The sequence below is a fragment of the Fulmarus glacialis genome, unplaced genomic scaffold (genome assembly GCF_000690835.1).
Source record: "Fulmarus glacialis isolate BGI_N327 unplaced genomic scaffold, ASM69083v1 scaffold264, whole genome shotgun sequence".
Taxonomy (NCBI): domain Eukaryota; kingdom Metazoa; phylum Chordata; class Aves; order Procellariiformes; family Procellariidae; genus Fulmarus; species Fulmarus glacialis.
In genome coordinates this window covers 14,147-37,843 of record NW_009209746.1, presented here as the reverse complement: position 1 = coordinate 37,843, position 23,697 = coordinate 14,147, and the positions used below count along the sequence as shown (strand labels likewise).

General features: G+C 37.4%; 1 protein-coding gene across 1 annotated transcript in view; it reads left to right on the top strand.

Annotated features, from left to right (window-relative positions):
* LOC104076151 (calcium-dependent secretion activator 2) overlaps positions 1-23,697 on the top strand; it is a gene marked incomplete at its 5' end in the record, with an annotated part of 85,399 nt that overhangs the window by 49,390 nt on the left and 12,312 nt on the right. The window contains 3 exons of the mRNA XM_009576915.1: positions 2,812-2,895; positions 3,013-3,045; positions 12,829-12,936. Coding sequence (XP_009575210.1) covers positions 2,812-2,895; positions 3,013-3,045; positions 12,829-12,936 — 225 coding nt within the window. The remainder of the gene's footprint in view (positions 1-2,811; positions 2,896-3,012; positions 3,046-12,828; positions 12,937-23,697) is intronic.

Sequence of the window (23,697 nt, the reverse complement as noted above, 5' to 3'; positions counted from 1 at the left end):
ATAAATAATTGAACAGAAAGATTTTATAAGACATTTTGTTATCTATGCATTGCAAACTACCTAGAAATACCTGATTTTCAAAGTAGGAGAAAAAAGCTGTACATTTAAAATTTGTGAGTTAGTGGGAAAAAAATAAGACTGTGGTCATATTTTCATCATGCCTTCATTTTCACTTGTTACAGCTTGCTGGCACAGGGTGGGGGGAGCAGGAACCTCCTTTCGGATTGACACCCACCATGCTTGCACAGGAGTTGAAGAGGAAGGTTTCTGTAGAATCGTTGTAGAAGTTTAAGCAAAATGTGTCCACTTACTGATAAACATGTAAAAACCACACACATTTTTTCTCTAAAGTGAAGTTTTGGTGTAAACGTAACTATGTAAATGGTTCAACTCAACAGTTTCGAGTTTTACATGCCACCTGTCATCATTCCGAACTGACCTGTCAGTTTATGGATTTAGAGTTATTGAAGAGGAAGAGGAAGAAAGGGGAATTTAATCAGAGCAAATCATGCTATTGAAAGTTAAACTTTTCATTAATTTTTTTTAATATCTGAGATTATAGAAGAACGAAGAAAATAGTCATATTCCTCCTGAATGTATGTACAAGAAATTCTAGAGACAACTGCCATCAATACAGAAGGATTTGCTTTATTAGGTATCACATATACTGTTACCAGAGGTTGAAATCTTGGAACAGGAAGCAAATATTCTGTGTCACTGGCTGATCATTAGAAGCTTAACCAGTCTCTCCTCACTTGAGATGTGAAGTGCCAGTGACATCCTGATTGCTTCTGTTTCAAGGCAGAAAGCCTCTGAGGGTACAGAGGAAGGCTGATGTTTCACTCTTGGTTTTGGCCAGGAAAAATGCACATCAATGTGCATAATATCCATGTGTGTTCATTTTTTTTCTCCAATATATTTTCATTATTTTTTAGCCTTGCCTCTGTATTATTTCCTTTGTGTTCCAGTGGAATAAGTGTTTCAGTAATTGTTTTTAGCTGCAAGTCATCTATGAAAATGAAAGAGTACTTTCACTTCAGTGAGACTTTACTTGGTAAAGACTATACTGTGCATTTTGTACACAAGAGACTTACCAAGCTGAAGCATTTAGCAAATCACAGGAATAGCACAAAACAATGGAACAAAGCACAGCGTGTCTCAGGGTAACCAATTCAGAGAATGTGAGGTATACGCAGAAATGCTCTTAGAGCTTCACAGGTCCGTACACTAAGATCTCAGAAAACAAGTTTCCAGCTTCATAACTAAGCTTTTCATTTAAATGGACATCCTTGACACTGCAATGTTCTTTTGTGTCCCACTTGTATTGGAACCATTTGTTGGCACTGTGGACACCATGTTGTTTGTGAGATCAGCCCCTTCCATAGCAGATCTTTGCACAGTAAGATTGAACACCCTTCTGCAGAAAGAATCCTTGCCAGTCAGATAAATTGAGTTAAAGTATGAATGGCAGCTTCTCACAGGCATGCAACAGCAAAGCAGAAAGCTGGTATTTGGTCTAATAAAGGAACTGTAATTATACTGTGCATGGGGCGCAGAAACAACTGCCACTCTCTCTCGTGATGTGGTTTTATTCCTTGATCGGCACCTACGTACTGGTGTCTTAATTAATCACTGTAAATATGACAGGTTAGATTGATAAATGACAAATGTAAGTTTGCACTTGCTCCTGCTCCTTGAACTGTTAAGAGCAGGGCTTATTGTAAAGTGATGATCTCAGTTCCTCTGGAGGTGACACTGTTGTGACACTGTTACAGTGCCCATTAACAGCATGCCAGATGGAATTTTGTTCTGTTCACACACTCATAAAATGATACTCGTGGCTGTGGGAATGACTGTGTTGGGAGCAAGGGATGACTTTTAAAACAATCTTTATATAAACTGGAAAGCAATTCATATGTGTAAAACAAATGTGCATGAATACAACGGCTGACAGTATTTTATGTTATATATATGAATGACTTGAGCAACATAACATCACAGAGGGACATGAGAAGGGGATGTGTTTGCTTTAAGGCTAATTTGAGGGAGTTTAAACATTAAGGCTATAATTAATGCAATTAATAAGATTTTTTTTTTAATCAGAAATAAATTTTGGCAAAAACGCCTTTTCATGCCACTTACTGAGGAGTCCCCCTACTCAGAGAATCGCAGGTGAAAGCATGGGGGAGAGGAACCACACCGTACCAGAGATTTGGGGCCTACATTTTCTTGCCCCTCCTTGGCCATGTAGTATCAGTTCAACAGCACATGCCGTTGTTGAAGATGAGCTGACAGAAAACTCTAGTGCTATTACACTGTTGGGTGAAATCAGAGCTGGTTTTCTATTCAATAGCAAAGATAAGAGGAACATCATATCAAGATCGCCACCTCTAACAATTGTGCTCCACCATCTTTGAAGCTGTGGTCTTAGAAACTGCGATCCTAGAAAATAACGTGTGTTTTCTACCCAAAATACATGCTGGGTACACACACTCCTATATTTAACCACACATTCGAGAGGCAGTAAAGGGGTGTTGGGTAGCAGGCCCCCATCAGGAGGAATTTGGGGTTGGGTTTCTATTTCTGCAGTGGTTCAACAATGATTTCCATCAGTTCAATCCATAGGTGAAGCTGAGAAAAGAATGTTGTCCTTGATTTCAGCACTTTGTGAGATGGAGAAGGTGATCAAATTTACGGTTTGCATTGCGCTGCTGAACAATAAAAATCTGAGGAAGAAAAACTCACATTCTCATTCAAAATATTTACTTTTCATATTGTGCGTTTAGATTTTTCTCTGTGCTTTTCCTCCAGGTTGTTTCAGTGTTAGAAGGTGTGCTGTCTAAATTGTCAAGATATGATGAAGGCACTTTCTTCTCATCATTAGTTTCATTCACTGTAAGTGTTTGGATTCACAATGGTTCTGTTCTTCTTTCTGTGCATAATTCTGAAATTGTGCACAATCTGTAGTGATAAGCACTTACTGTGTGTTGTTTTATTTTTAATTTTCTAAAGGTGAAAGCAGCTGCAAAATATGTTGACGTTCCCGTAAGTACAACCCTTTTATTTTTTCTAGTGTTCATAATAATTCAAAAAATAGGAGTTCTGTTAGCTCACATTTTTTATTGTTGACATTTTGCTTTCCTACAGAGATTCATTATAGCTTTACACAGAGTATTTAAACAGCCACTGCAACCCTCAGAGAGCATTTCATTTCCCTCAAGCAACGAGTAACTCTCAAAGCAGAGCTTAGAAAGGTTATTCTCAATGTACTTTTTCAGCTGTGGAAGAGTGAGGAATGTAACTTAGATACTCTTTTGTAGGGGTCTTTTCATCATTTGGCTAAATTGTTCAAATGTACAGGATAAGCAACAAGTAAACCCATCAGACTTAAATATCCATTATTTATTGATTTCTTACTTCAGGACCCAATCTTGCTTATTTAATCCCTTGCTTGCTAAATCTCTATTTGATTTACCATTGCTTATGCAATGTTTGTGTGGTATAAATAGAAACTAAAAAGGGCAGCTGTTGGAGCTCTTTTATACATAAACGCAAATTTCAGCTATTAAAATATTTTGATTAGAGTATCATAGTAGAACATCTTTTCTTTAAAAAAGCAAGGAAGAAGTTATCAAATATTGTCATTATCACTGTCACTAAATATCCTTTGTTCTCTCGCAAGTCTGTGTTCTCATCCCTTTTTAATGTGATTCTAAAACAATCTTATTTTCCAAGCATAGCAAAAAAATGACTAAAATTATTATGTTAATGACCTTAGAAGAAATAAAATTACAAATATAGAAGAATGCCGGACATGCTAGCCTGTGTGGTGGCCAGAAATCCTTTCAGCAGTTCTATACTTAAAAATATAATACTTGGAAGCTTAAATCATTTTTTTTAAATCCATGCATACTAAATAAAAGGAAAAAACTCTATTTCCGGAATTTGTTATTTTGCTATCTTTATATTTGCTTTATTCATAGATAACAAATTGTAAATTTCTGTTCAGATGATGTTTTCGGAATTTTTTTCTTATTCGGTTACGTGTGGACTTTTTGTTGAGTTGTATAAATGCTCTTGTGTTTTATAAAAAAGAAAAAAAAGTAGGCTCAATCTTGCATTCAAAGGAATGACCTCATATCAAATCCAGTTAGTTTAGAATACCTTTTGTTAATACGTTGTGCTGTGGAGGTGCCCCAAAAGGTCCTTGGTGAGGCACTTAAGACTCAAAAGCCTAAAGAAAAAATTACTGAGCAAACTAGAAATTCATTGACTTCTTTCAGGTAACATCAAAAACTCTCCAAATTACATAGAATATCTATGAGAAGGAGATGTCAAAGTCCTTTACCATTGGCCTGGATACGTTGACATTGAGGTTAACGATAAAGATGAGACCGAAAAATACGTTTGCCAACGAGCTTAGGAGAATATTGTGAGTCAGGTCACACAGGGATGCACTGCTCCAGAGAGGGGGGAAGGCAGAGCGGGGAGGTGGTTGCTGGAGCCCCGTTGCCTCATATTCACTGAATGGTGTTGCTTGGCCTGAAGAGACGACCAGATTATAGACAGGCTATCAGGATCCTTGCATTTTTTCAGCTATCCCACACACCTTTCCCACAGCCCAAGATGTGAACCAGGCAATAGTACTACAGTTGTAAACTATAGGTGTAAACTGTACTTCAGGGAGGCTGTGGATCTGACCAAGCAAACATTTTGCAAATTCTGGAGGACTTTTTTCCTGGGTTGAAGGAGTTTGATTTGATAGGACGAGAGGAAATGGCCTCAAGTTGCACCAGGGGAGGTTTAGACTGGACATTAGGAAAAACTTCTTTACTGAAAGAGTGGTCAGGCCTTGGAACAGGCTGCCCAGGGAAGTGGTGGAGTCACCATCCCTGGAAGTATTTAAAAGACATGTAGATGAGGCGCTTAGGGACATGGTTTAGTGGGCATGGTGGTGTTGGGTTGACGGTTGGACTTGATAATCTTGGAGGTCTTTTCCAACCTTAATGATTCTATGATTCTATGATTCTATGATAGACTGGGGTTTGGTTTTGCTTCTTCACATTCTTCCCCTTTTTGTGAAGATGCAGTTGAGGCTAAGGAGAGCCGTTACTGTCACAACTGACAGCGAGTCTGAATAGGGTCTAAAATCACCGTTTGTGGAAGTTGTTACAAATTCCAGCTGCAAAAGGAGGCTATAAGTCATCATGTTACAAGGTCATCTCCTGGGCTCACAACTGAAGTGAGAAGTGGAGAGGGGGGCAGCACAGGGTGAGGAATTTACGCTGAGCTCTTGGTCGTGTGACGGTAACCTAGCAAGCCTGCACTGAAGCTAATTAAATGCCTTGTGTGGCTGTATTTTGAACTGATATGTTTTAAAATCTCTTCTTGTCCCTCCTTACCATATAGCTGCATATATGGAAGTGATTTAAAGGTGACCACAATAGGTCCTTTCTTTTGATATAGTTGCAAATATGTGCAAAATTGCACTTTGTTAGATGACCACATTCTGCCCCCGTGCCCCACCTCCATTCGAGGATCTCGCTGGGTCGCCTTAGCGCTGACCTTGGGATCCCTGAAACAGAGCTCTTGATCGCTTGGTGGATCTGGGGGAGAAGGAGGTTGGGGTGGGCAAAAGGCCTTTGCGGTTTTTTTGAGTGTGTGAATTCAACAGAGTTTTTTGATCTTTGATTACCAGGCTCAATATTTGGCAAAGAGAGAAAAATATGCTGGTTTATAGTGAAATAAGAAGAAACTAACTAGACAAAAGAGATGTTAGATGAAAGAAGAAAATGAAGGTAGTACTGAGCAGAATGTTTTAGAGAGAGGATGAGAGGTAAAGGGGATAAAAAAGTTAAAAGGCAAATAAAAACAGAAATAATAAAGGATAATAAAGGATTCAAAAAGGAGGAGGACATTCTTGGATGATTCTTGGTCATTTTGAGGAAAAGGTTAATTCTGTTAATATTGAGAGGGGATTTAGACAATAAATAGTTGGGCACAAAGATGCACGCTCACCAGAAGGCATCCCTCAACTTCTCAGGGCCAGGGTGGGAAATATAGACAGAGAGTTGCAGTTCATTTGGCAGATATGTTTGTAAGAATGTTGCTATCTACCCTTCCATTCATTAATCTTGCCAGAGAATTATGAATAACTCCATCCAAAAAAAGAGTTTCATCTTTTTTTCTTTTAACTTGTTCAAGAAAACATTCAACATAAGCCTCCATTTTTCAGAATGCCCTTTATGAAGTGGGATGTATGCAGTCACAAGGAGCTCTCATTGCTTTCCCCGGCCATTGCTTATAGGGCTATATGGACACTGTGTATGTTTTGGTAATTGAAATACCAACAGAAATACTAAGAGCAGTACAAAATAACCCAGACTAAGAAGAGTAACAACAATGAAGGCTGATGATTTCCTAAAAATAATAATGAAAAAATCTAGTTGCTATTACGCTCTTTTTGCTGCTAATGGTCACAGTACACTATGCTCTGAAGTGAAAGAAATTGTGGCTGCTGTGCATGTGAAAGAAACCAAATGTTTGGAGGAAAATAACACAAACATTACAAATATAAGTAGTACGTCAAAGATGCAATTTGTTCTCTTGTTAATGCTATGTTTTGATGTTTGGGAATGCAGGAGCTGATTTAGGTTACAGTTTTTTTAAAAAAACAACTCACGCAAATCTGCTATAACTCTTTGTTAGTTTCTCTTAAAGCCCAAGCAATCCTTAAGAGATGTAGAAGTACAACCTGTCTAATTTTTTTCTTTTTTTTTAACGTTCTGTTCACAAAGCCAGTTAATTAATGAGAATAGGAGTAGAATTAAGGGCAAAAAAATGTATATTGTTAATCTCAAATTATTATTATTATTCCTCAATCATGTAGATAATTTCATTGCATTCAGTTTCTCATTATGTAAGTCAGTTTTGCACACAAATAATTGTGTCTCTAGCTGGTCATTTCTACACACATTTGCCTCATTTACAAATATAACCAGAGCAATTACTCATACAAATTGAGCATCCAGTTACATGCATATTTATATACTGCTTTTTGTTCAGAAAGGTATGTTTAAATCCCTTTGTAGGAGCCAGTAATCTATGCCAGTCATGTAGAGGGCACAGAAGGAACCTAATCCTCCCTCACTTCATGTAGGCCACCTGTCATACCAAGTGCAGAGAGGCCATTTGAAGGACCCAGGCTGACAGCAGTGCACAGCTCGCACAATACCAGGCCTCTCGCTCCGCTCTTGCCTTTATGTGGGGATCAAAGGTATGAAAAGGGGCCTCACACATGTGCCAGCATTTGACTTATGGGGTCCTGTAGAGGCCAAAGTAGGAACTCTGCCTCCTACCAGGCAGATACACATTGGGACCTTCCAGATACCTCCATTTCCAAATATCCCACTTGTATTGCATGGCCTCATTTCGCGGGTTTTAAGAAGCAAATGACTTTTTCTGGGAAATCAGTGTGTATTCAGGTGTGGCCATACTGTGCCATTCATTTACTTGGAGACCTCTGTTTAAAAATAAAGAGCACAGAACAGTCATTATCCTCATGCTCAGGGCTTCTCCTGCCTTCTTCCTCCTCTTCCTCCTCCTCTGTATACCCCAACCTGGGAAATGGCCCTTCTGTTTTCAGATCCATAAAAGCAAGCTATTGCAGAATCAGAGGGAAAGCCTTGCATCATCTCTTTTACGTCAGCAGTGTTTTTGAGATACCTCTTAAATGGAGATCAGAAGGATGGCAGCTAATCAGTAGGAAAGTTAAAATAACATAGTCATTTTGGGGAGAAAAGCATATTTTAATACCTGGTTTTGTCATAGTAACTGTAGTGTTTTGAAGACCTTTTGCACTACAGAATCAAGATCCTGGTGCAAACACTTGCACGCCTGTGTTGCCCTGTGAATGCAATGAAACTACAGATATATGAAAAAGTGTTTGCTTAAATGCTTGCAGAATCACAGCTTAAGTTCTGCGTGATAGTTCTCAAAATACACACGTTTAGCCTTTGGCAAGGTTACTTTTTCATCTACAAGAAGATGTATTAGAAGCAGGGAAAATGCGTTGTATTTTTTCATTTAAGCAATATATTATTTTTCATAACCATGTGAGAATAAAATATTACCTTTATAATAGACTGATTATACAAATGATGCATCTTCCTGCCTGACTTATGTATTTTGATGTGTAAGAAATGAAGGGAGCGAGGATCTTGTCATGAGTACAAGTAGTTTCTATTCCAAAAATATTTTAAGTCTGTCATTCCAATGCCCAAGTGATGAGCCTTGCAGTATTTAGAGGAGAAATTTCAGGCAGTGAAATTTTCCAGCGTGCTCTTTCATTTGGTGGTGGACACTGAATAAGGAGCTCCTATGTTTCTCACAATAGCCCCCTCCAGCTCATCACTCCTTTTCATTTCATTGTTATATCCACGCTGTAGTTAAAACGTCTCCCTCCAAGATGCAGGGGAGGGGAGGGGGGTGGAGAGGAAAGCAAACGCAAAGTGGGATGAAGTTTGTTATTATATAGTTAGTTTCCAACATCTGTTCTCGTATTTGAAAAATTAATGCTTTGACAGGACAGCAACTAGGTAAAACTAGATTTTTTTCTTGGTAATATCAAGAATACAAGTTTCTGTAATATTCTCTGATGCTAAGAAATGTTCTGTGGCAAATGCCAAAGTGAGAATAAACATAACTCAAGTATTTACAGATGTACACGGGTTTTATTGAGATTTGTGGCAAACTGTTGCATTGCAAAAAGCTGTGCAGAAACTTAGATGTGTCTTTTTTGCCTAATATTAGTGGCAGAATTAAGCTTGTTGCAAACCTTTCAGCAGCAAAATATTTCAACGCCTGGAAATCAAGGCAATGCAGCATTACTTTTGACTAGGTGCCTCAGGCAAATTTTGCCAGTGAGAGCGATGTGTGTCACTCATAATACAGCTTCTACATCATCTTGGAAACTGGAATAACGTTAATAAATGTTAAATAGACACTACGATAGTGTTTTCCTGTTTAAAGGGGGAAAGTTAAGCTGTTTCTTCTTTATCTGAATTTGTTGCTATGAAAAAGTGCCTGTCGATCTGGACCCACCTACCAGTGAATAGTAAAAGAGACAACCTGCACCTGTGGGATTAGGTGCAGCAGCAGGAAGTAAGAGCACTTGCAGTATATAATTAACAAGGATTTTTTTTTTCCCCAAACAGCATGTTCATCTTGCCAGGTTAACTAGTGATTAACCCTAAAAAAGAATGTGCTGAAGCCTACACCCTTGTTTAAACTCATTCACTCGCCAGTGTATTCAGTTACTTGTGTAACCAGCGACAAAGTAACCCTATTTACAACTCTTCATTTCCTGGTATTTTATTTGATGTCTTTGTGTTTCCAGTTTCTCCATTCATCTCTTTGTTTGGTTCTCTTTCATTTTCAGATAGGCAAAACATCTTGTCTGCTGTTCTGAATAAAACAAACCTACAATAACTTTTTATCTATCATGTAAAAACACTTTTTTACTTGGGGAAGTTTTCAGACAGAATACCTTTTTTTATACTTATCCAGATAAATATACCAGGTTAAATTCTTCTCCCAAAGATGTGCAAATAAGTCTCTCCCATTAACTTCAGCAGATGTTCTGCCAGAGATTCAGAGGAGCAGAATTTTTTATTTTGGGTATAGAAGTGAAGACTGAGTTGCTTAAGTCAGTCCGATGTTAGTAATGAAATGCCCCCTGTGACAGTTACTTAAAATATGTCTCAGTTTCTATTAGTTTGTCTTTTATGGTACATCCAATTGCTTAATTGTTTTTTTTTTTATTCTGTGTTAGCCTGGGATTTTTCTGAAGTTCAATAATCCAAAATAGTAGAGGAATGATACGATCATGTAATCAGAGGTTCCCATCTAATACATAATACCTATTTAAAAAAAAAAAGTTAAAATATGAAATATATAGCACTAAGCCTGTTTTGATGCTTATAATAGCTTTCTTTTCTTCTTTCACATGTCCAGAGAAAACAAATTCAATGCACGCAATATGGAGAGATAATGAAGTATTTGATATGCTATTGGTTCATTCAATGTTTAATGAGTTTTGCCCATCATGAGTGGAGATGGTTAGCTTGCAATGATTTTGTGAGCTTTTAAAACAGTGTCATACTATTGGAGTACTGATAACTTCCTTACCCAGACATATTTCTAGTGTAGACAGACACTGTTTAAAAGGAAAATTAATTTTTTTTTTCCACAGCAATTTCAAAGATAATTATCCTGCACACATTAAAGAAGGATGAAGTGTTTTAAAGAACTGTAATTCTAATTGGTAAATGTCACCAGCTGTTGCAGTTACTCTTACTTGTGTATATTCTTTTAATGATTACACTCCTGTGCCACAAGCTACATGAAAATATATTCACTAGGTGTGAAATTCCCATATGTCGCAGCTTCAAGACTAGGTAAACATCTCAAAGATAAGGGGAGAGTTAATGCTGATGGGAAATGTTATTTTTCTAGCTTTGGCTGTCTGCAAGATGAACATTGAACTTAGTAAAAGAAAAAATTGCATAAATCAGAGAGCCATTAGGTTTTAGCATTCATTGGAAGATTCATTTTTACATTTACTGTATATCTCCTAGAACTATAATCAGCCCTTCATTTGTTAGAGTATCTCCTTCACACACACACCCGAGATTTCAAAATATTTTCCCATTATCTCTCCAAGTTAAAACTAGTCCAATTCCTATAAATGCTTATCAAGTTTTAGAACGTACATAAGGTTTCAATGCTGTTTGTATTCTTTTCTACCATCACAAATGAGTATACTAAGGGAATATATGGAGCTTTCTGTTTTAAATGCCCTAAATCACTTTATGATTTAGTTTAATTTAAAAACATTTCTGTCACATTTTAATGAAGAAGGCACATTTTTATCAATGAAATCTATTGATTTCCTTGAACCAGGTTTTCCAACAGAAAACTGTTTTATCTATTGTAAGCTTACGGTTTTATTGCTATGCTTAGGATCAAGGTGTGTAGCTCAGATGTAAATATAAATGGTCCTGCTTTCCTCTTAAGAGTTTCATGTAAGCATGTATGTATGTGGTAAGTTTTTGAAATGAGCTTACATCGCCTCTGGAATGACCTATCTAAATGTGCAGGAGACATTTCAGTTTTTCAGTACGAGTTTTGAAGATCCTAGGAGTGTTAAACCAGGCCATCATTCCACATTCCACAGTTACTTTTAAGAAATGAAACTGCCATTGATGCACATGTATATGTGAAAAAGAAAATCTTCTTATTTTGGATCATATTCCTATATGTGTCTATGGTAGATTCACGAAACAAGAGATGAAGCTTATGATCTAGGAGGGATCTGCAGTTTTGAGGGGAGAATGCTCTCATCCTATTATTGTAATGGCAATTTCTGGACATTAGTTTGGGTATTAGTTTGGGCATGTTGCACCTTTCCTCCCCTCTTGTGCTCAGACCTGTTTATATACATTATAATATATTGCATACAAGATAATAAGGAATAAGAAAAATTAAAAGTTGTCCACTTGTAGGCTAGAAAAGAAGCCTTAATATAAAATTATATGTAACTATTTTAACTATATGAGCATGTGTATGCATACAGGCCTTTAAAATATGCTAAATATTTTACTCTTGCAGCTTTGTATGTATGCTGTTTTCAGACAATAACAGCTTCTGAGAAATAGAGATGACTTATGCCTGGGAATTCAGGGACTGGATATAACTGCTTTCGTCCTCCTTCCCTGGAGCTGTTAATTATTCTGTACAGAGTCGGTCTTAGCCAAATCTGAATCCTTTATAAATAGCTTTGTGCTAAGGCTTACTGTAAAGTATTATAAAACTTAGCCTTCTTTTGCATGCCATGAACTTTAAAAACTATTATTTGGGATCAAGTGATACTTTTACAAACTTGCCCACACAGAGGGCATTTACAGAAGACTTTCCGAATTGCTTATGTTCATTCTTGGTTCCTGTTAGAGAAAGGTGAACATTTTGTGGCTACAGAGGTCCAGAAGTCCCCGCTGGGCAGGAGGGAGCAGTTTCAGCAACCACTCTGGCTGGTCTGACATAGTGTCACATATACACGACATATCCTAGTCCCGTGTTTGGGAGTGTGGTATGAAAATTACGCCTACTCTGCTATTTATACAGAACATGGATCAGTACAAGAAGGGAAACATTTCAGCCCTTGCTCCTTCCCTAGTCATCCTCTGAGCTGATTGTGCCAGTGCAACAGTTTCAGAAAAATAGGGGTACAGGTCTGCTTTCATACCTTTTTATGCCATTGCTCTCAGGCAAATGCTTGAACTTAGTTTGAATCGGAATTAGTAGAAGCTAACCTCAAACGCAAAATTCAGCTGTACATTGGAAGCAAATCTGTGGAAATGCAAAAGGAACTGAATGCTTTTTTTTAACCATTTTCTGAATGTGATAGCAGGATCTGGACCTTGAGGGTGGACTAGCTATGAAAGCCTCACTAACAAAAAAGGGGAAAATGTCCAAGTTTGCCATTGATGTTACCAGAGACAAGACTTCATTCCATTACATATGGCAATGTAGGTTTATGACTCAAAGCATCCATAAATTATAACACTGACAACTTTATTAATAGTGAACTCTCCTGAATTTGGTAACTAACCCAGAATTCACAGCAGGTTTAGTAAATACAGTTTATACATGTGTGTACATTGTAACATAATCTCAGTTTTCATTATGTTTAAGTATAATGTCTTATAAGTCTCAGTTGTTGTTTTTTCCCTTCCCACTACTTTCTCCCTTTACTTTATGTCTCCACAGAAACCAGGGATGGACCTAGCAGATACCTACATTATGTTTGTTCGACAGAACCAGGATATACTTCGAGAAAAGGTCAATGAGGAAATGTATATAGAGAAGTTATTTGATGTAAGTAGCTACCCTTGCAAAGCTTGCTGGTATCACTACTACCTCAGAAGGGATAAGCTGCATTTTGGTGATATTCAACAAGCTGTTCAGATGTTCTTCCCTGTTGATCATTTTTTCTTTTGCTTTTTATTTACCATCTTCAGCAGTCAAGGGTGGCTTTTCTTTAAACATTTTCTGCATGAAACTTTTAAGTGCTAGAAGGCATAAATAGAATTGGTAGAAGATTATTATTTGAAATAGTCATTTTTCCACTGTGAATAGTCCAATTTTATTCCATCTTTTGATTTTGAATGTGTTAGTGGAGAGAATTGGATTGGTGTGGTTTGTGGACTCCATTGCAGACCTAGTTTCCCTAAATAAAGAACTTGTATATATCACTGCCTGCTCGTATACAGAAAGAGGCCAGTTTTGCCAGGTACATCTACAGGTTTGACTGGTACTTTCATGGAATGACTTCTAGAATTTTGTTTTATGGATTTTTAGTTTAAGATTTATAATTTCATAAAGTTAACCAAAGTTTTATTGAATTGTCAAACTTGTTTTCAAAACTCTAATCCCGCTTCTGCAAGCTCAGAGTAATCCTCTTCCTCCTCCTTGAGGCCCACACATTGCTTGCCAGCCTGTGTCTTTGCAATAATAATTTCCCTCAGCTTTGATACTGGCTTCCGCATCCTCCCTCTGCTCATTCCTTTGCCCTGATTCCACCTCATTTTGTTAGAAATGATCACCTACTCTACCAAAATTTTCTTCATACAAGGCTCTCCTATAAGGCCATGAGCAACACTCTTGGGCATATTTCTGCTCATTCAAGTTCTGACCACTAATTTATGTCTAGTATGTCCCTTTCTGAGTTGTCTGAAGGAGAAGCTGTAGGCAGCTGAAATTGTATCTTCTGTATAAATTCAAAGCACTACACGTGTAAAATATGTCTAAAATAAAAGTTATTTTATTATAAACTTGGATCAATTTACATGGCAATGATTACTTATAATTATGTAGGAATTTGAACAGGGAAAGAAGTCATCTCTGGCACTGTGCAATGCAATTTATGCAATTTATTACAAAACAAATTCTGGAACATAATACAGACTTTGAAATGTATTTATTTGTGTGTCATCTCCTAAGTATTTTAGAAAGCTTTGCTGGCAGTTTCATTTAATTATGCAAGTTACAGCAAATGTTTTCATAACAGCAATTCACAGCCTTTACTGTGACACTACAGTTGTGGCAGTCACAGAAGGTCCCATAACATAGACTCTCAGCCATGGTATGTCATGTCAGTGTTTGTTGTTTGTTAGACTGGCTGGTCAAAATGAGACTTATCTCTCAGATTTTATATTTCTAGACAATCCCAGGCAGCTTTACAAAAAAAAGTATCATCTGTTTTAATAAGCTAAGTGCTAATATGTGTGAAAAGAATGATTTTATAAAAGCTTTGATGCCCTGCAGGGGTAGAAAAATTATCATCCATCCAGCTGGCACCTTCACAAAGTACTAAAACCATATTAGCAACTTCTGCTTCAGTTTGCTTTTGCACTGAATCTGCAAGCATATGTTTCATTTTCAAGATTCTACTTTTTGTTTTTCTTTGGGGTTATTTTTGCTTATGTTGTAATTTTCTGAATGTTAGTAGAATTATGTGCCTAAGGCCAAGTCTAACCCTTACTGGAGAGACCACGTTGACTTTGTTGGTGTAGTGGGATTGGACCAAGCCTTAGGCTATGTCGATAGCAGTAAACTGGCCAGGGCCTGGGCACAGGCCTGAGGACTAGCAGGTGATCATCTGTACCATTAAGTCATCAGCATGGTTCCTGGCGTGGTTTTGCGTTAGGCCACCTAGCACTAACCCAAGGACAGTACAATTGGGTTAGCATGGGTCGAGGATCTCTTCCAAGTTTGATTGCAGCAATCAAGCTTTTCAGCACAAGAAAACATCTCCTGTATGGATGTAAGCCATGACATAGCACTTGCCTTTGAGACACAAAACCATTCCTGTCTCCTTTTACTCAGTATTATGCATTTTATGGTGTCATGGCCAATGCTTGTAGCTGTAAGGAAAGAAAAAAGATGTACATGATACATATTCTGTGTATCAAATATCTATTGTATCTTTATTTTTCTTCATGTATGGTGGTATCATATGGTGGTATCTAGTGGTCACACTAGGAGATATAGCCAATTGGACAAAATCAGATATATGCACTAACAAATATGTAAGCTCATAGCTTGCAGAAATTTAAAACAAAGGCATCTCACTGTGTTAACTCGCCTGTCCTGGGATTAATTCAGATTTAGAACAGTATGACTAAGCAAGATTTTGCCCATGATTTTTGGAAGGGGTTTTTAAATTAGTGATATAACAAAACCTAGGTACTGTTTATAAATTCAATTCTATCAAGTTATATTTCAATAGAAAGAATAAAATACGTTCAAGTTTTTAGTAAATATACTTCAAGCCATTCAACTGGCTACAGTTGTAGATCACTGTTGATTTCTCCTTAAAATACATTGTATTTCTATCAGATAAGAAATCATCAGCCAAGCGAAGTAGGAAAAGTGCATGTCTGTGTTTCAGCCAGGGAAACACCTCATCCAGAATAACCAAAAAAACCCCGATGTTCTGTATGCTAGAACTGATAGTTATAAATATAGACAAGATCAGGCCTCAGCCACTATTTTAATCCAAAAAGTGTGTACTTACAAACTATTTATGCACAGATTTCATTGACTTGATTCAGGGCTGCTATATACTGACAGCTATTACAGTGACCAAGAGAACAGGATGTCTATCATACGAAGTAATGTAGACATCAAAGAGGATCATTCAAATTGAAGAGTGGTAGAAATGGCTGCCAGTGGGTCACAAATACGTTAAGGCTAGAAGTTGGAAAATTTTCTGTCAATCTGAGAAGTCTCAAACTAGGGAGAAGACAAAAAATGTACATTGTTTTATGGCGGTGCTTGGTAAGCCTGGAAGAGCACTACAGTGCTATACAAAATGTGAAATATCAGGAGAATGGAATTTAAGCTTGAGATACAAATCCTTACATATGAGAGAGGCTGAAATCTTCAGGGCATTTTGAAAGAAGACTGGCCTGCTAGTTTTTTCTGCACCATTTTTAAACCATCATGCTATGCTTCAGTACCTCTGCTGATCATGCAGCAGAACCAATGTGGGGGATTTTTCCTTCCTGTTCTCTGAATAACTTGGCTTCTGGGTGTATTTCATGCTTCACCTCCTCTGGAAGGGGTATAGACAGCATGCAGAACAATATGACTTGGTACTCCTGGTAGCACTGGTCTCTACAAGGTCAATGTGCCGTCTTCTTGTTCTCAAACTTAACCACCAGATTTGGAGTCACAGAGTTTTTTGGTTGGTCAGTTTGTCAGAGACACTTAGGACTTTTTGTCTTCCTTTGTGGTGCGGGACATGGTCTTCTTCCTAAGATCAGCTGGGAATTTTACCTATCAAATTCCTTCCTGTCGCAGGAACTGAGGACATTTATCTCCTACTCTCATGCTGTAGAAGCTTATAGTTGTGGGGTTTTGCTTGTTTGCTTGGGGTTTTTTTGTTTGTTTTTAACACTGCAGATCTTAAAGAGCACTAGAAAGGTTTTGTAATGTGTTGTACATGTGGATGGTCTGCAGTAGCTCTGGGCTAAATGTCTGCTGCATGTTCGTGACTTCCGTAGGCTTAATTCAATGAATGGTCCATATGATTCCTTCCAATCCCATACTCCACTGAAGTAAACTAAGACAATGAAGTTTTACATTGGGACAAGTTTCTCTAATAAACTCAAATAAAGCAAATATTTCTACCATTAATGCTGCAGTGACTCAGGTGGATTCAATGTATAACAACTAAATCATGAAGACAGGCACTACAGTGTTTGTTTAATGATTACAATTTTTAATTATGATTAAAAGCATCACCCACTGAAACTTTTTTAATCACTTAAACCAAGAACTCGATTTTTTAAAATAACGTTTAGTAAAATGTTTTAGAAACAAAGTTGCACTTTCATTTTTTTTTTTTTTAAACCAGTGTTTGAAAAATACTTATTTTCAGAAAGGCTGAAAAGTAACAGTAGGTAGTGGGAAAATGAAGTATTTAAATAGAATTACACAAACCTAGAATAAATCTAAATATTACTGATTATTATTAAGGCCCTTTTTATTTATAAAGATAATCTGCTTGATGGATGATATAAGAACATTTGTGCAGCCTATCAAAGAACAGTGCTGTGTATCTGATCACAAAATTAACAGATGTAAAAAATATCCGACTATGAAATTCCCATGGGGTCTGGTTCTACACTATCAAAATCAATGGGAATTTTACCATTAACCTCAATAAAATCAGTGCTGTATCCGTAAACACGCCAGGTTATCATCACTGACTAGACTTAGAATCACGTTTCTACTTGAATTTTTAAGATGGGACTAATAAGTCTTCCTACACCTAAGCATTTAAAATTAAATTAGATTTATAAATTAAAAACTGTTTCCTTTGAAACAAAATTGGATTTTGCTAACAAAAAAAGATAAGTCATTTTGCATAAAACACCGCCTAAAAATCAATGCAATACTTATTTTCTGTAAGTAATGTAAAGTTCTTAAGTGCCACTTGGGTAGATTCTCACTTTCTTGTACCTGTTAAGTGCACGTGAAATGTGGATGTTCTTGTCTGAACACAGAAAAATTTCGTTTCAAATGTTTTCCCTTCAAAACCCTTCTTGGTTTATTTGCCATTAAGAGCATTATCTTATAGGTTATATTTGTGTTGGATCTGTTGTGAAAAACTTACAGTGTAAACAGATGTACGATTCCAATTTTATTAAGACTATATATGCAATGAAATCTTTATGCAATAATTGATTGCTGCTTTGAGAAATAAAGAATGGTTTTAAGAGAACAGTTCTAACGCATCAGTGTTTTACCATTGATACAACTTAAAGGCTTTCCAATTTTTTTAGGCTCTAATTTCTGGGAAACCTATGCACAAGTGTACCATAAACACATAGAGTAGTCAGAGTGCGCATCCTGGAAAGGTCAGCATTGGCAAACAGGTCCCTTCGTTATCTTGTACAAGATGGCACCTGTTAGCAGATGTTGACTTTGGCCCTGATCGTCCATCTCTTACGGGTGTTAAACTGGTGTGGTGTGACTGAGTAGTCCTGTGGGCATCACAGGGACGGCTCCCGTAGGTGAATGTCCTTGGGGTTGTGGCCTCGTGCAGGGTAACGATTCAACAGGCGGTGTAAGAGATGTTAATGGCAGGGAACTCATACAGCTTGCTTTGGAGTGCAGAAAGACTGAACATCTTTATGAGTAGTATAAATGCTTAAGCACTCCAACTTTACATAGCTGCTTTTGGCTTTTGTATTTCAAAAGTTCAGATGTAATGTGATATTCTTTTTCTAGTATTTTGTCTGGAATGTGAATTAAATGCTAGTAAGTGTTCCCATATCACAACCATTATTTTCCTTTTCCATTAGTAGCAGGGATGGACGATTTAAGTTCAATGATGTACTTGAGGTTATTTGAGGTAGAAATTATTCTCCAAAGATTACTATGTCATGTACTTCACTCTATGCCTAAATGGAGATATGAAGTACTCATCTGATTCATTTCTGTTTGCCATCATATCTGCAAGTACATTTTTAGCAAATGCTTTATTCAGTTGCATAATTTCTATAAGTTTTCTGACCTTTTACCAAAAATGTGTTAAAAATGTGCAAATGCTTCTCCCTGGCAAGCGAGTTAATCTTCAGCTGGTGTTACACAGCTAAGAGGAACACATATTTTAAATGTGAGTTTTCTGTACCAACTCCTTGTACTGTCCATGTCTACCTCAAAAGCACCATTACTGTAGTATATAGTATTCAACAAGGTCTTTCTAGAAAACTTCAACTGTGATTTTTTTTCCCTCATTCTCAAATTGCTTCCTGTCTCGTTTATTTGAATAAGTAATCTTCACTTTCATTGTTATGTAATTATTTGCAAGTGTGTGATTTGACAAAAGGTCTACTTTTTGATCTAGGTTATATGCCAAGGCAACTTCAGCAAGCAAGTTGAGACTAGGCAGAACTGGTTAAAGGCCACATTTGAATCAAAAGCTGTGTTTGTATTAACCTCTGAGAAACATGAGAGGACCGTGCCTAATTACTTAAAAGAGACTCAACAAAAATGGATTGTAGCGTGTTGATCTTCTTATTTCTTTGATAACTCAGAATAATCTTCAAGAAATATGTGGGCTTCTTTCTCAGATTCTTGAAATTTGATCACAGTGCAAAATTGTCCTTTGGCGCAAACCCAGAAATACACATCTTTGCATGATGCACCTGGACATATGTGGCAGGTCTGGTAGAATCAGCTAATTAACAACACAGGCTTAAACAGGCACCTCATCTGGCAGTGTAGTTAGTTGCCTGATGGTGCTCAGCAGGATTTGGTAGTGCTTTTTATTTTTCTATCCTAATGGTCTGCTGCCCACCTAATTTTGCCTTATTGTCAGCCACTACTTACCGCAGCTTGAGGCCCTCCCAGGAGGCTAAATTATTATCAAAGGATTAGGGAGATGTAGCCTCGCAGCTCTGACATTTCTGATTACTTGTCTATGCCAGAACACTAATTAGCTGTGACTAATTAAGAAAAATGTTCCTGCCATAGAAAACCATTTAAAAGAACTGAGAAGTAGAAAAGCAATTGAAAAGCTGAGCAGTGCTCAGATTTGCCGATGCTCTTTAGATTTTCACCAAAGTCTTAACTCACCTTTAATTACGTCTAATATTTTATAGGGAAAACAGAAAACTCTTGATATGAGAACCACTCTGCAGTTTTCTCTGGATCTAAAGACATTCCTGTCATTTTAAAACAGTTTGTCATGTCTTTTTTGGTAAAAGAAAGAATTTTACAGAAAACCGTAGGCAGTGTCACCAAATGTGGACTAAAAAGTGAATTGTATTAACATGCTCAAATATATGAAACTCTTCTACAAGATAGAAGCAACATCTTACAAATGTACCGTTCAAAGTCTTTTCAAAGTTCACTAAATTATTCCTGATGTTTTCACGTAGATTCACCTCATTTTTTGAGATAGAAATCTCTATAAAAGAACAACAGTTCATTTGAAAGCTGAAAAATGTAACTTCCATCTGATTTCATATAGTATATAAGTTGGGGTTTTGGGGGGTTTTTTTTCTGCAATATGCTGAGAAAAGGAGTGCCCACTCTTGGAGGGTGCTGATTATGCTGCTATCAATCCAGCAAAGCTCAGTACTGTTGAAATCAATAGGACCACAACACACTTAAAGCAAAGCATGTGCTTCAGAGTTCGCTGCTTCAGAGTCAGAATATTCAGCACTTTGTAAGCTGTTTTACACTGTAGCTGAGAGCATTTTCTCTAGAGGAAACCATAACACAATGGCTGGTTTTGATATGTTTTTGATATGATACATTTCCCCGCTTCTTCATTTTTCGTGCCATTTTTAATTTCCGAATTTCCATCTTACTGGGTATCAAACAGCCCAAAAAGATATACAAAAGGGTTTTCTCAAGATATTATGTATCCCATAGTCCAGTCTGCATTTAGTATTCACGGAATGGATGTCTGCCACCTTCTTCACACTAATTTAATCATATTATTTAAATCTTCCCAGCGGGGGAGTAAGAAACTATGAAATAGATATTCTGATATCTTGCTAAAAGAGCTCTTTGGGTATAAAAGGGAAATAGAGAATTATTTTGGGGGGCACTAAATATCATATCCTGATATTCAGAATTTCTTGTGCTGTCCTACCCCCTAATTTCCCAGACTTGTGTGAGAAGCTCACTTTTTTTGAAAAAAGAACAATATATAAATTGCTATAAAAAAGCAATTTAAAATGTGCATCGTGACTCAAAAGAGGAAAACAAATGGAAAAAAAAATCCCAAACTCAAGATTTTAAAGCTAATTTGATTTTTTTTCTGATGAATTTTATCAATCAGGGGTGGAACTACAAGGGGTTTTTGCTTGTTTGTTTGGGGAGGGGCTATAACATTGGGAGCTTCCAGTACAGTTTCCCCATAGACATTTCTGGTCTATACTATTCGTTCATTTATTTAACTTAGTTAAATGCATCTATCCATCACTAAAAACAATAACAAATTCTATCAAATAAAAGAGAACTCCTTCCAACATCCAGGCACAATTTAGTCCTTTAACCTTTTTATCCTGCTAGGCACAAAGTAGCAGCATCTCATTCCAGGCACTGCATTTTTTTTTTTCTTATCTAGGTGGCTTGAAATGTGTCTAGCAACTTAATGGAATCAATTGAGCATGGACAACTATAAAAATATAAAATAGCACTGAAACTTTAGATGAGTTTGTCAGTAAGTGTTAACTGTGGCTGTAGCTTTCACATTCTACGCAGTCAAGAGAAATCAATAAGGATTGTACCATTTATATTGTCTTATCTAATGTTTGTTCACCATGAAGTGCCAGGCACAAGCACCATCTAGGGAATATTGATTTCTTGATGTACTGTAATTCACACACGTATAAACAGCAGCGGAACCTTGTGGTTTCTCAAACCTTACTTGCGGGTTTGATATTTATACTTGTATTTCATTTGGGTCAAGCTTAGCTTAAAAAGGAAAATGAAGCAAAACTCTGCATAAGTGTTCGCAAATAGACACACAGCCACATTGTTGATCATATTACTAGAAGAATAGTGCCAGAAAGCATAAGAATAATCTAGTTTTACTGTAATGAGTCTGGAGTTACAGAAAGAGGTTGCTATGTTGTAAATAGTACCAGGTGAAGATGCTGCAGAGTGCTCCGACAAAGTGATTCATCAGTGGAAAGAGCTTCTTAACCTGTTTGATCACAGGAACTGAAGCTTTGGTGCTGATTTAAATGTGCAAAAGCGTTGACCTATATGGAGAAGAATTCCTTTAAATAATTTTAAAGTGTTTCATTGTATATTTTCGTAATATACAGAGCATTTGTACTTACTTTGTACTGTACTAAAAGTGTTTACAATATGCAAGAAAAAAGGTGCAAATAATTAATAGAAAAATCAGCTCCAGAAAAAAAAAGCAACGCAGCTGTAAAATCTGCATAGCTGAAAGAGTGCACACAGGCAATAGGTCAGAGATGGAAAGGAGCAAACCAGGCACCTGCCCAATCCAAGGACGCTTTCTCCAAAGAGATGAGGGGAGGGGAGAAGCAAGAGGGAGGCAGGAGGCTGGACCTCTGCTCCACATTAGCGCTGCTCAGTGTGGTGCCCGATCGATGCTGCGTAGGAGAGGAGTGGCTACACCACTGTGCAACTCCCTATCAACTTCACAGCTGCATCCAGCCCTGTCATCTGCCACTACAATAACATACAGAGTGAACGGGTGATATGAGTCAAGATTGCTGAGGTGGAAAAAAACGAGCTGCCCGTAAATATTCACCCAGAGGAACCCAAAATATTTTAAATACTCTAATTAAAATATGTACTTGACCTCATTCCACATGGAGCAGGGAGTCTAAATAGAAGACTCTGGGACAAGAGCTACTAACATGAGTCAGTACCTAAAAGCTACAACAAAGACTTTGGCCCAGCTTTGGTCCACCTCACTTTTGATACAAGGCAGAGACATTAAGAGTATACTCACCTTAAGGGAGAGATGCAGCTCACAGGAGGACTCTGCCACCTCCCTGAATCACCCTTTGCTGATGCCTCACTCCAGGGAGTCTCCAGGGTGTCCCAGATGATGGGGCAAAGGCAGACGTAGGTGTCTCGGTTGCATGCTTTACAGGCAGAGTGAACCTGGACCTTTAACCTTACTAATGTTACGCACGCACTTAGGAAGACTGCGTAGCATTTGTGCAGCTAAGGGCATTCATAAGATTTGTAAAACTAGAGCCTGATAGCAAGAGGCTAGTGTTAAAACGGGTAACAACTTGGTCATTTTGCATTATGTTCATTTGTTTATTTTGAGGGTCCAAGCTGGTTTTCATTTCAAGGTCACTCAAGTGATGTTCCCCATTCCGTGCCTTGGCGGATGTTTGCAGATACACCCAAACTGCAACACAACACACAGAGTAGCAAGACTGCCAGTGTTTGCTCCAGAGAGTTTTAGCACCAGAATAACCTATGGAAGTACTGTTCACAGATGCACTGCATATCCAGAGTGGAGTAGGGAAACTGTGCTGTTAGTCTCTCCCGCAGTCATGAGCATTATGTTAGTACCTAGTGTTTAAAATCAGAACAGCAACATGACCCACATACGGAAGGGTTATGCATGTCTAATTTTGCAAACTTCCAGTTTCCCAGTGCATCTACCATATGTGAAGAAGCCAGAAAAAAACGAAGGTCACAAACATTATAAAGTAGCATAAATATTGTAAATTGCTGTTTAGCAACCAATATACAATACAGGGAGAGATGAGTACTGTGTATTTTGTATTAAAAGTGTATATTTATTTGTGAATTGGCAACAGTTCCATAGCAACTAGCCAGCTTCTAATTATAAGCCTAAAATATGAAAAATTGACTTTCCTCCTAAAAGATAACCTTTTCATATGTTAGGTGTTCTTTGTTATTTCGGAACAATATCCTTTTTGCCTAGAAGTTTCAGAGATGCTTAATATGCTTTTAAATGAGCCCCGTTCTCTATTTTCTTCCCATTACTGATTTCTGAAAACTAGCCTGTCTAATTTGTTTCCTTGTATCACCAAAATATCTCATCCAGCAACTCTTCACTTGTTTGTCATCATGAGTCCTGCT